Source organism: Carassius carassius, chromosome 7, assembly GCF_963082965.1.
Source record: "Carassius carassius chromosome 7, fCarCar2.1, whole genome shotgun sequence".
NCBI classification, from domain to species: domain Eukaryota; kingdom Metazoa; phylum Chordata; class Actinopteri; order Cypriniformes; family Cyprinidae; genus Carassius; species Carassius carassius.
In genome coordinates this window covers 1,981,921-1,994,446 of record NC_081761.1, presented here as the reverse complement: position 1 = coordinate 1,994,446, position 12,526 = coordinate 1,981,921, and the positions used below count along the sequence as shown (strand labels likewise).

At 31.5% G+C, this 12,526-nt stretch overlaps 1 protein-coding gene across 1 annotated transcript in view; it reads right to left on the bottom strand.

Moving 5' to 3' along the window:
* LOC132143361 (prostaglandin F2 receptor negative regulator-like) overlaps positions 1–12,526 on the bottom strand; it is a 38,845-nt gene that overhangs the window by 2,848 nt on the left and 23,471 nt on the right. Inside the window, exons 5-7 of the mRNA XM_059553516.1 lie at positions 11,130–11,552; positions 8,516–8,905; positions 7,402–7,509 (exon numbers count right to left, since the gene is read on the bottom strand). Of these exons, the coding sequence (XP_059409499.1) occupies positions 7,402–7,509; positions 8,516–8,905; positions 11,130–11,552 (921 nt within the window). The remainder of the gene's footprint in view (positions 1–7,401; positions 7,510–8,515; positions 8,906–11,129; positions 11,553–12,526) is intronic.

Sequence of the window (12,526 nt, the reverse complement as noted above, 5' to 3'; positions counted from 1 at the left end):
GATGGTCCCAAACTAGCAATTAGACTGACTGTACGACGGCCCACTGCTGTCAAACCCACGCGCTGACTCAAAGACCTGAACACAACGGCCCTCTCCCCATTACACAGACCTAGACAATGAATGAGAAAATGAAAAAAACCCACCAAACATTGCAGGACATTAGCTTTGATGAAACTGTTATCTCTCTTTCATAGTTCAAGAAGTCATGACGCATACCTGAGAATGCTGTTAACCCTAATACCCCTGTAAAATTATGATTTAACCAGATTTACAGCTAATATAATGAACTAGTTTTAATAGAAGAATCAGTTCAGATCAATTCATTAATAAATGCATGAAAGAATAAATGCACAAATATATGCACAGATAAATGAAAAAACAAGTGCATAAATGCATAAATAAATAAACACAATATATTTATAATATATGCACAAATAAATAAATGCATACATAAATAAAATGCACAAATGCTTAAATAAATGCATGAACAAATGAATGGCCAAATTCAGAAATAAATGCAGAAATTAATGAATGAGGGCCCACATTTAGGTAAAATTAAATGCACAAACAAAACCAGTCTTAAGTGTATTTTTTTGTGTTCCAGGGAGACATATAAATAATCAAAAAATTCTATGTATACTTCTTTCAATAATCAACTTCTCAGCTATTTCTCCTAACATATTCCTTCAGAGAAATAATAAAAAAACAAACATAATAGTCAATAATGGACAAAGTGAGAATACAGAGCTTATAAAATGAACGCAAGCACACTGAGATGTATGTGACATCACTGGAGAAACATCAGAGAAGCAGGAGACTGAATTTAATCTGTTACTACAGACCTCACTGGTGATTTTTCAATACGGTGGGGAAGATATAAAGAGAACAAAAGTGCACCGACCTGGAGCACAATAGATTTGAGACACTTCCGATATCCTGCTAATTACAGTTATTCTGTGAGGTCGTCAGAGGATTATGGGTAATGTGGTTAATTATAAACCCAGCGCTCAAGTTTGACCAGCATGCAAGAAATCCTTGGACGCCAAATAGTCTTATTTTCATCATTTTGCATGTTTGTAAAAATAATAAATCTGAAAGTGTTTTTTGAGAGTGAACACTAGCAACAATGATGCTCGCATCTAATCAGTGGACGATAATGGAAATGATAAAACGGTAATGGCAGCGCTTTATCTTCATGACGTATGGAGTCGTTTCAGATAGCGAGACTCAATGCTAAGGCTCTATTACTCCTCCCACGATCTCCTCGATCCCGTGTCCATCTTGAGCTAATGTGTGTGGAGCTTGACTCACAGTAATGAGGAAGGGTCAGCAGCAGGAGCGGAGCAGGCCTTGATGGATACGAGCACACATCTGGCCCGAGGGACTTATGTATAGCGCAAAGGCATTCAATTTAATGTGCTTAACCTGAATGATTTGTGCAAGGGTCACCAATCCTTTAAACGCACATGTCAGTCCTCCGAATGTAAAGGCCTATTCAAAATAATTTCTTCTATGACACAATTGTGAAATTAAAATGTTCATTATTCCATTTGTCTTCATAATCTTTATCAAATTAAATAACTGTGACCACCTCAGGATGTGTTTTTTTTCCTTAGCTGAGGAGAAACAAAACTCACTGACAAATACGATTTTTTTTTATTAAATAATATCGATAATAAATATATAATATTTAGAAATATATAAAAATGTATATATAAAATATACAAATAAATGTATAAAAGCAAATTATATATGCATGTGTGTAATAATAATAAATAATTACAGAATTTATTTATTTATATAATTTGTTAGTAATTAAATCATTTTATAAATTAAATTATATTATTTTATTACTATATATTACAATTTATTATAAAAGATTATATCAAACGCATAGTAAAAATAAATATATTAATGTAAAATATTTTAAACAAATATTAGAAATTATAAGCAATTTTCATACATATTTACAGTTATTTATATAGTACTTTTTACAATGCAGATTGTGTCAAAGCATCTTTACAGTATTAAAAGGGAAACATATAACATAACATAACATAAACAAATATGTTTGTATAAAACATACAACATAAAAATATATACAATTAAAATTAATTATGCAACAAAAATATATAAATAAATAAAAATAGTATTTTAAAAAAATATATAAATGTATAAGATAAAAAAAAAACATTTTTATACAAAAAAAAAACGTACAATTTGACAATTTGAGAAAAAAATGGAAAAAAAAACCTACTTGATTTTCGTGATTTCACCTTCTTTTTTCTTAATACATAAACCGTGATAATCAGACCCTCCAGCATGATTTGAGATCTTTCAAAGAGCATCTCGAGCCTCAACAGAAGTAAGGAAATCTGACCGATGGCACAAAGAGTCACATGACCGACAGAGAAAATTCCAAATTGAAAGCTGATTTTGCAACTTAGACTTTCAGTGTGCTGTCAGACACTTAAACCGTATATCATGAAGATGTCTGGAGGAAGTACTAAAGGCACATCAGGGTGATACAGATGCAGAAGCTTGACTCAAACCTGCTCTTTTCTGGGACAGCAGACATGCAGAGCCTTACATAAAAGACAAAAGATGGTTATGAAGCCCTGCAGCCGAGGGGAAGTACTTGCTGTTCATCCCCTGAGATTACAGCGTTACTGATGTGCCAAGACTTTGGCCTTAGGAGGAAATAAAGCAGCCGAGAATGAGATCTATTAGAGGAATGATAGATTACAATGAGTTAAAGCTTCCTTACAGATAAAACAACACGGCAGGAGCTGTCTCCAGGAAAAGTTGTTCGTATTACAGCACAGACACGATCTGATCTAATACTGCAATACACACAAACTCACAACTAAACACATAGAGTTATATTCAGTCATTCAGTCCTTAAGAGTGTTGTTATTGTTAACTAGTTAAAAAAATATTAATTGAAATAAAGTAAAATATATATATATATATATATATATATATATATATATATATATATATATATATATATATATATATATATATATATATATATATATATATATATATATATATATATATATATATTAAATGAAAAAATGTCATTTACAAGATTAAAAAAGTGAAAATGATACATTTTGTAAAATGTGAGATAATTGCTTGAAAATTTTGCAAGGGGAAAAATTGCCTGAATTATGAGACATAAATTCAGAATTGTGAAATAAAACGTCAGATTTGTTAGATATAAATTTAGAATTGCAAGATATAAATTCAGTCAAAAACTGCAAGAAAATTTGATATTGAATTTGATAAAAATGTCAGAATTACATGAAAAAGGTCAGAATTACTAAATAAAAAATGAATAAAAAATAAGAATTTGAGGGGGAAAAAAAGTCATAAATGCATGAAAGTCTGAATTGTGAGTTCATATTATATATATAAAAAACTGAAAGGTCAGAATTGTGAGATTATATTGTAGTTGTTATTCTATGCTGAAATAAACTTTGATTGTTCTGGTACTGGTTAATGCACAAAGACTGCATGTGATATTAATCAAAACTAGGTAACTTATAATGCAGCTGCATATATTTTAAAAATACCTAATGAAGCGTCCTAAACTAAGACTCACAAATAAGAGGTCATGCAGAAGTATAAACACACCTGAGGCGAATTTCTGAAATAAATGGCTTGTGTTTGTGCATGTTACCTTGTGCGGTTCTCAAATAGTTTTAATCAGACAACAAAATCACAACTATATATATATATGTGTGTGTATTGCATTTCTGCAGCATTATAAATTATAACACATGACGTCTTGATCTTGAGGCAGCTTGACATGTTGCTGCACGCTGAAAAACACACACAGCGTGACCCAGTTTCACATGACATCAGTTTATGAAGTCTTTTCCCAACATTAAACATTCATTTCTATGTTTGTGCTGCAATAAAGGCAAGCGCAGACACGTCTGAGTCAGATTGCACTAACGTCCTCCTAAAGACTGGTTTATTGCCTCATTCTGACCAACACTTAACCTCCAACAGGTTACAAATATTTCCAGAGAAAACCGTCATCATAAAGGTGAAACCTGTTTTTTTTGGGGGTGTTGAAATACTTCCTCATACTTCAGTTCAATGAAAGTTACTGTAAGATAACTTGGTCATTTAACTTCCTTCCTTTCCTTTGACTATTTGAACTTAAAGGGTTACTCCACCCCAAAATGAAAATGTTGTCATTATTCACTTACCCCCATGTCGTTTCAAACCTGAAAAGCTTTGTTCATCTTCAGAACACAATTTAAGATATTTTGGATGAAAACCTGGAGGCTTGAGACTGTCCCATAGAAGCCAAATAAATAACAGTGTCAAGGTTATCTTTATCTTGTCTTTTCATACCTTTTCTGGACCTTGACACTGTTATTTATTTGGAAGTCTATGGGACAGTCACAAGCCTCCCGGTTTTCATCCAAAATATCTTAAATTGTGTTCCGAAGACGAACAGAGCTTTAAGGGGTTTGGAACGACATGGGGGTAAGTGATTAATGACAACATCTTCATTTTAGGGTGGAGTATCCCTTTGAAACCTATATTTTGTTTTAATAAAAATAATAATAATAAAAGAAAAAAAGAAAAAAAAAAACGTTAAAAACATGTCAATTATTTAAAACAAAACATTAGGCTAATATAATGTATATTATATGATGATATAATATATATTAATTATATATAAAACAATATAATTATATATCAGTTTACTTTTTTGTTTTATATATATATATATAGTGTTCCTGTAGCTCAAGTGGTAGAGTATTGCGTTATCAAGCGCAATGTTTTTTTTTATTTTATATATATATATATATATATATATATATATATATATATATATATATATTAATATAACTAAACTAATTATAGTTTACTAAACTTAAAACTAAAACTTAAACCTAAAATAAAAAAGAAATAAGATAAATGTTTACTGGAATAAAAGAAACTTTAATTATTTCAACTAGTTGTCAAGGTAACATTAATCATTTTTGTAAATTTTGTTTAACTTAAAATAAACTAAAACTGAAATTAAAATGCATAAAGACCTATATCAATATAACAAATAAAAAAACTGCTAAAATATCACAATACAATTACTAAAATTTTAACTAAAATTACAACAAAACAGAAAGTCTAAAAACGAATTCAAAATATTAATATAAACTATAATAGCGTTTCACTGATACATTGCAAATACATAGACTACTTATTTATCAAAACAGTTAAATATCATGTTGAAAAATTAATGCATGTTATTGTTAATTTTGTTCACACCAACATACTATGGTTATAAAACATTCAGACTGTGACATGAAACAAAATAAAAAGTGACGGCGAATCTCTCCTTTTCTCCTATTGCTCTTTTCTCAAAGCACACATGAGCCAAGGAGTCTGAATTAAAGCGATAGTATTTTTTACTGTATGTTTTAGCCATAATTCCCATCCGTTTAGAATATAAGACTGATAGACTGCAACGGTTTGAGCTAAAAATCTCAGTTTTTTTTTGTTTTACTGTAGAAATGCCCTGGGGGTAAGCAGATAAACATCAAATTAAAATTTTTGGGTGAACTATCCCTTTAAGATATAAAGTATATTCTGTATGATGAAGAGGACCAAAACTCTAATTGTTTTGATCATATCGCTCCTACAGTGTGAACATTAGCCGAGCGTGATTTCACCAAGTACAACATGCTCCTAGATCAACATCCTTGTTGATCCTGGACGACATTCCAATCAACCAATCAGAATTGAGATATAACTTTTCAGAAAATATCTGTTTTAGGCTTACAATCAGAGTTAGGTGCTTCTTCACCCTTCTTAATCAGCTATTATTTCCCACTGATTTTAGGAATAAATTATGGGTAAGATTCGATTCAGAGGTAGGGATTGGGTTTAGTTTATATTTTTGGACAATAATGTTGATCCAGGATCATGTCTTACTTGGCAAAATCACAGCGACCGTGAACATTAAATGAACTTTCATCGTGTAAACACACCTAAAGGAAGTAAAACAAGGAAATGGATGAAATAAATCAACAAGTGTGCTGAATGACTCAGTGAAGCCATAAATGCCTGATCTTTAGGATCTGTGAAAAATACAACACTACAGAATCAAATGTTTGAATAGAAACTTCTAACCCCCCCCCCCCACACACACACACACACACACACACACACTTACACAGACTAGCTCTTGTTTTCAGAACAAAGATCTGGCACGAGCACATCTGCTGTTAGCTGATCTGTTATTACTGCACAAATCTCATCTGGGTCTCACTGTGAACATGATGACTTTGGCTGAAGTGTAGAACATCTCAGGAACAGAGTTTGCATGATTTTGTTTCTCAGCTGTCGCAGAGGAATGAGCGTCATCTGATAGTGTTTAATGAACAAGGTAAGGCTGATAACATAATATAACCTATTTATTAATGAGCTGAGTTTAGTAAAATAACTGTTTTGAACTCAAAGTTCTACTGTGATCCCTTGACAAAGTGATGTTTTTCTGTAATGCTTCATTTTGATTTGTTTTGGCATCAATATATTGGATGAAAATGATGAGTTTTTCACTAGTGTTGTGTTTGTTTCTTCATCAGATTTGGAGAAATGTAGCACTGCATCAGTGTCTCAGCAATGGATGCTCTGCAGTGAATGGGTGCCGTCAGAATGGGACTCCAAACAGCTGATAAAAACATCACAATAATCCACAAGCACTTCAGTCCATCAGTTAATGTCTTGAGAAGAAAATAAAATGGAACAAATCCATCATTAAGAATTTTCTTAACATCAAACTGATGAGTTTAATCTATAATAACGTGAAAAAGTTTTCATTTGTAAACAGTGCTTGATCTGTGCAGATTTCTCTCCTGATTCAGACATGGCAATTTTTGTACTGGAGGAAGCTTTGTTATGGATTATGGACTCATATTTTAGCTGGAAGCAACACTTTTATGTAAAAAATGTCTGAATGATGGATTTTTTTTCTCACAATCACAGTTTTTCACTGCATAAGACATTAACTGATGGACTGGAGTGCTGCGGATTATTGTGATGTTTTTATCAGCTCTCATTCTGACGGCACCCATTCACTGCAGAGCATCCATTGTTGAGACACTGATGCAATGCTACATTTCTCCAAATCTGATGAAGAAACAAACTCATCTGCATTTTGGATGGCCTGAGGGTGAGCCCATTTTCTTCATGTTTTAAACATTAATAGAACAAGATTTACCTTATGTTTAAAGAAACAAACTATAACAATCTAAATGTTTCAACTGATAATTAGTTTACACCAGCAGTGTAAAGTTATTCCTAACTAGCATTCATCTGTCTTCTTTATTTGATTTGTGTGTGGATGAGAAAGAGAGGTGTGTAACTCGCCTGTAGTCAGAGACGTGCCGCTAACACTGACATCACACTCCATCTTCACAGTTTCCCAGGGGAACACACTCGTTGTGTCTGAACTGATGGACACATCAAACGTGGGACCTTGTGAGAGGTTATAAAACAGGACAAAAATAACTTCATTTAAGTCTTATAAGATAGACATGTTAAAGTATACTGTATATTGAGCATTATCTGAATCAATTGAACTACTGTTAAAAGGTTCTATAAGATTTGTTACATGTTGATGGAAGAAGTCTCTTCTGTTCATCAAGGCTGCATTTATGTGATCAAAAATACAGTAAAAATTGTGAAATATTTTTACAATTCAACATACCTCTTTTCTATGTGAATATATGTTAAAATGGAATTTATTTCTGTTGTCCTTTTGATTTCAGGGTAAAATTTGATATAAAAATAATTGTACTAATAACAATATTATTATTATTATTATAAATGTTATTAATTTAATTTGTAAAAGCACTTTTCTCAAGCCCTAAGTACTATAAGCCAAACAAATGTAAAAAAATAAAATAAATAAATAAATAATAAATAAAATAAAATAAACAAATAATATACAATACAATATAAAATATAAAAATAAAGAAAATAAGAAAATAAAATAAAAGTACAATTTATAAAAAAAAATGTAGTCACAAACTAAACTACATTATTGCCCTGCTCTCGATTCTCTGTAAATAATAACAACAATAATAAAAAATAATATTTGAATTAAATATTTTTGTTATTTGTAGTATTATTTTATTACAAACAATAATTTGAATTATTATATATAATTATAATAATAACAATAACAACAATAATAATAATAATAATGGAATTATTAATAGTAGCATTTTATTATTAATAATATTAATTTTATTTGGAAATGCATGTTTCTCAAACGCAAAGTGCTACAATCAAAACAAACATGAAATAAAACACAAAAAACTTCAATGATACACCAAATACAATAAAATAACAAACACAGGTTACACAAACAACAACAATTCTAATCAAAAACAGTTTCTCAAAGCAGCAGGGGCATCCGTAATGGTAGAAATCGAAATGTTTTTGTGAAATTCATCTAAATATATCTTGCATTCTGTACCTTTGTGTATGAAGTCGATCTGAAGCTTATTGGACACTCCTTTGGCCATCTCTACCCAGTCTTCCCCGGTCTGCTTCGTCCAGGCCTTCATCTCACACCAGTAAAAGCCTCGATCGGTCTCTCGCACCGCCTGGATCCGGAACTGGAACTCCCTCTTCCCGGTCTTCACCAGCATCAGGTCCCGGTCTTCCTCCAGCTGCAGAACCATCTCGGAGCTCAGAGAGGCCAGTTTGCGGCTGGACGACCCGACGGCCTCCTCGGACAAGACGAGGATGGAGAAGGCGGCTCCCGGCGGGATGTTCTGGACGTGAGTCTGGCAGCTCATCTCAAACCTGGAGCCGGCAGCCGAAGCTTCACGGAGACGCCGGGCCACGACACTGAGAACAGGACCTGAGTGAGACACATGAGGAGAACCAAACAAATCTCATTAATAGTGACTCCAGCGATATCATTGACTTGATTGCAAATAAATGCACAGACACTATTTAAACTGAACAGAGATGACATCACTGAATCCAATGATGAACTGCCTTTAACTGTCATTATTGACACTGTTTTCCTAATGAATGTTGTTCAGTTGCTTTGACGCAATGTATTTTGTTTAAGTGCTATATAAATAAAGGACATTAAATGGAGACTTTAATTAAGGCAAAATGTGCTAATGTTTGCTTATATTTGCTCTGCGATTAAAAGTCAGAGATATCAATCAGGGCCATCAGTGTTAACTTAAAATACAATTATTAAAAACATCTTGTTGATTGAAATGAAATGAAATTAAATAATGTTATTTTATGTTATATGTCATATCATATCATATGCAATATTTACAAACAACAAAAAAATTATAAAAATACAAAAAACACATAGCTTCATTACAAAAGAATAAACTATTAATAATAATTATTATGATTATTTTGTATTATTTTATTATTTGTATTATTTAATATTTTATATAATATTCATATTGAAATATAAAAAATATTAATTAAAATGTAGTATTATGTGATATTAAAATAACACTGATATTAATGCGATATTAGCCGCTATCCTCATTATACTGCTGCAAGCAATATAAACATTAAATATTAACACAAAATAAAATTTCAATCCACGATTCACCAAACAATAAAATAAATTGTTTAGTTAAATAAATAAAAATACAAAACTCTGAGCTCTGAATGATCGACATCCAAATATCATGCAGAAATACAGTCATAATGCAACACTGCCTTGTCTTCTCGCTGAAAGTTATTGGTCTTGAATTGCATAAGACAATGGATTCGCATCTTGGAATATAAAAAGTGTCCCAACATAGCAGCCACAATATTAGATAATGGCAAAATTATGCCAAATGTTCAGATGTCATTATAGCTGCAATTGCAGCTGTGTAAGTTGATGCAGCAACCGTTTGAACACAAGTGTTCAGCATGTCAGAAAAAACTGCACCCTGTGGAGAAATGCATCAGACCCGCAGCTCACAAAACACATCAGAATATAATACAAATGCATAATTTATACGTCCTCATGAAACAGAGGATTCCCCATTACAGAGACGGCGCTGGTTGAAGTCAACCGGTGCAAATGCTTCCATGCATATGGTTATTCCATTCAAGTAATTATAGAAATGATGCAGGAAATCAATGAGCTGAGACGTCATGTGTCTGACCAGAATAGAAGCGTGAACATTTGAGCTGCAGTACGCACAGGTGTCTAAAACAAACTAGACACTTTTGATATTTCACATACAGTGCAAACTAAACGGAAAAATGTTTTACTAATCTTGCTGAAACTTGTTGCAAGGTCTTGTAATTTTCTGCTTTGGGTGAACCAACTTTCTAAGAGTACGTAGTCATCAAATTGTATACTCACACTACCTCACAATACGACTGGTTTCACTTAGAACTTTTGATTGTGGAAAAATGGTTGATATACAGTAGTAATATTAATATTGTTATTATTAATAATAATCATTTGTGTGTAACTTTTCACAAAGCCAAAATGATACAAACTATATATATATATATATAAATAATTTTTTAAAAAATATATATTTTTTGTTATTATGAAAATAAAATTAATTCTAAAAATATAAATAAAACTAAATAAAAATTACATAACGATAAAAATACTTTAACTATCTCACAATATGATTTGATTCACTTTTGTTGAGAACAACAATAATATTACCTTTTGAAAAAAAATAGTTAAATACAAATAATAATAATAAAATATTATTCGTTAAATACAAATCATAATATTTTCAGGAGCATTCTATACATACCTACTATACATACCACCCATATTATTTGATTTACTTTTGTCCTTTGGATTTTGGAATAAAACAGTTAATATAATATAAACAATATAATATAATATAATATAATATAATATAATATAATATAATATAATATAATATAATATAATATAATATAATATAATATAATATAATATAATATAATATTTGCACAAGCAAAATAAAGATTAAATACTAACAAACAATGTTCAATTGAAACACTTCAATGATACACCAAACACACAAAAAATGAAAAGATTAAATAAACAATAAACTAACCCTAAAAAAATTACAAAATCATCCTAATGGATGCACACTTACGCTTGTTAGCAAAGCTGACTTTCAGCGCTGAGGACACATGCTCGGCAGCCTTTTTCCAGTTCCCATGTCGAGACGGCACCCATGCGGTTACAGCACATGTGTATTCACCGGCGTCGGTGTCCGTCGTGTGAAGGAGGCGGAGCTTGAACACAGAAGGTTCTGCTCGGGTCACTGTAATAAGCCCCGCCTCCACGCGGCTCTTGTACGTCTTGCCTGCCACCAGGTTCCCGTTCTCATCCAGAGAGGCGATGGTGTGAGTGGATAACGGGACGTCACCGGGCTGAACGTCTCTGTACAGCCACGACACTCCCAGCCGCCCGCTACGAAGGTTCGACACATTTGTGACTTTGCATTCCAGCTCCGTCGGGTCACCGGACAACTTTGCGTTCACAGATGAGTTCAGAACAACAGTGTAGTCTGGATCTGAGAGAGAAAGAAAAAAATATGTTAAACTACATTTTTGTGTTGCACATCTATTTCCGATCAACAAAACAAAACAAATAAGAATATAACCTACATTTTTGGATTTTTAAGGAATGTTGTGCATTTTAGGATATTAATTAAAGTTTTGTGCTGAAAAAGTATTTAACTGGAGATTTGTGTCCGCATTGTGTGATTATTTTTGTCATTTTTTTCACGATTAGATATCAACATTCAAGACCCTTTTTGACTGGCATAACAACTCAAACCATGTTTGTTGAGGAAAAAAATAAACATCAAAACTTACAAAACAAAAAACAAAGCAAATTCAGAAAAGACAAAACACAAAAAAATATATGAAGGCCCTGTCAAAACAAAACATAAAAATCTAAAAAAGCGAAAAAAAAAGCACAAAAAAACCCCCCAAAAATCCTTAGCAAAAATAAAAAAACAAAAAGCTTAAATGTTAAAAAGTTCATAAAAAAACTAAAAAGCCCTAATTAATCACACAAAACAAAAAGACTAAAAAGCAAAACAAACAAAAAACTAAATAGTTAATTACACAAAAAATAACAAATCACACAAAACACACATATAAAAATAAAAAGCCCTAATAAATCAGACATTGCAAAAAAGTGAAAAAGCAAAAAACTAAATAAAACACAAAAAGCTGAAATATAAAACAAAATAAATACAAAATAAAAAAACTAAACAAAATAAAAAAGCCCTGACAAAGCAAAACAGAAACCAAATAAGAAACAAAAACACACAAAATAAATCTAAAAGCCTTAAAAACCACACAAAACAAAATAAAGCAAAACAATGAACAAAACTGAAAGCCCCCAACCAAACAAACAAAAAAAATAAATAAATAAAAATAAATCACACACACACAAAAAACTAAAAATCTAAAGAAATAAAATAAAAAAAACACACCAAAGAAAACAACCCCCCCCCCCCAAAAAAAAAAACCACAA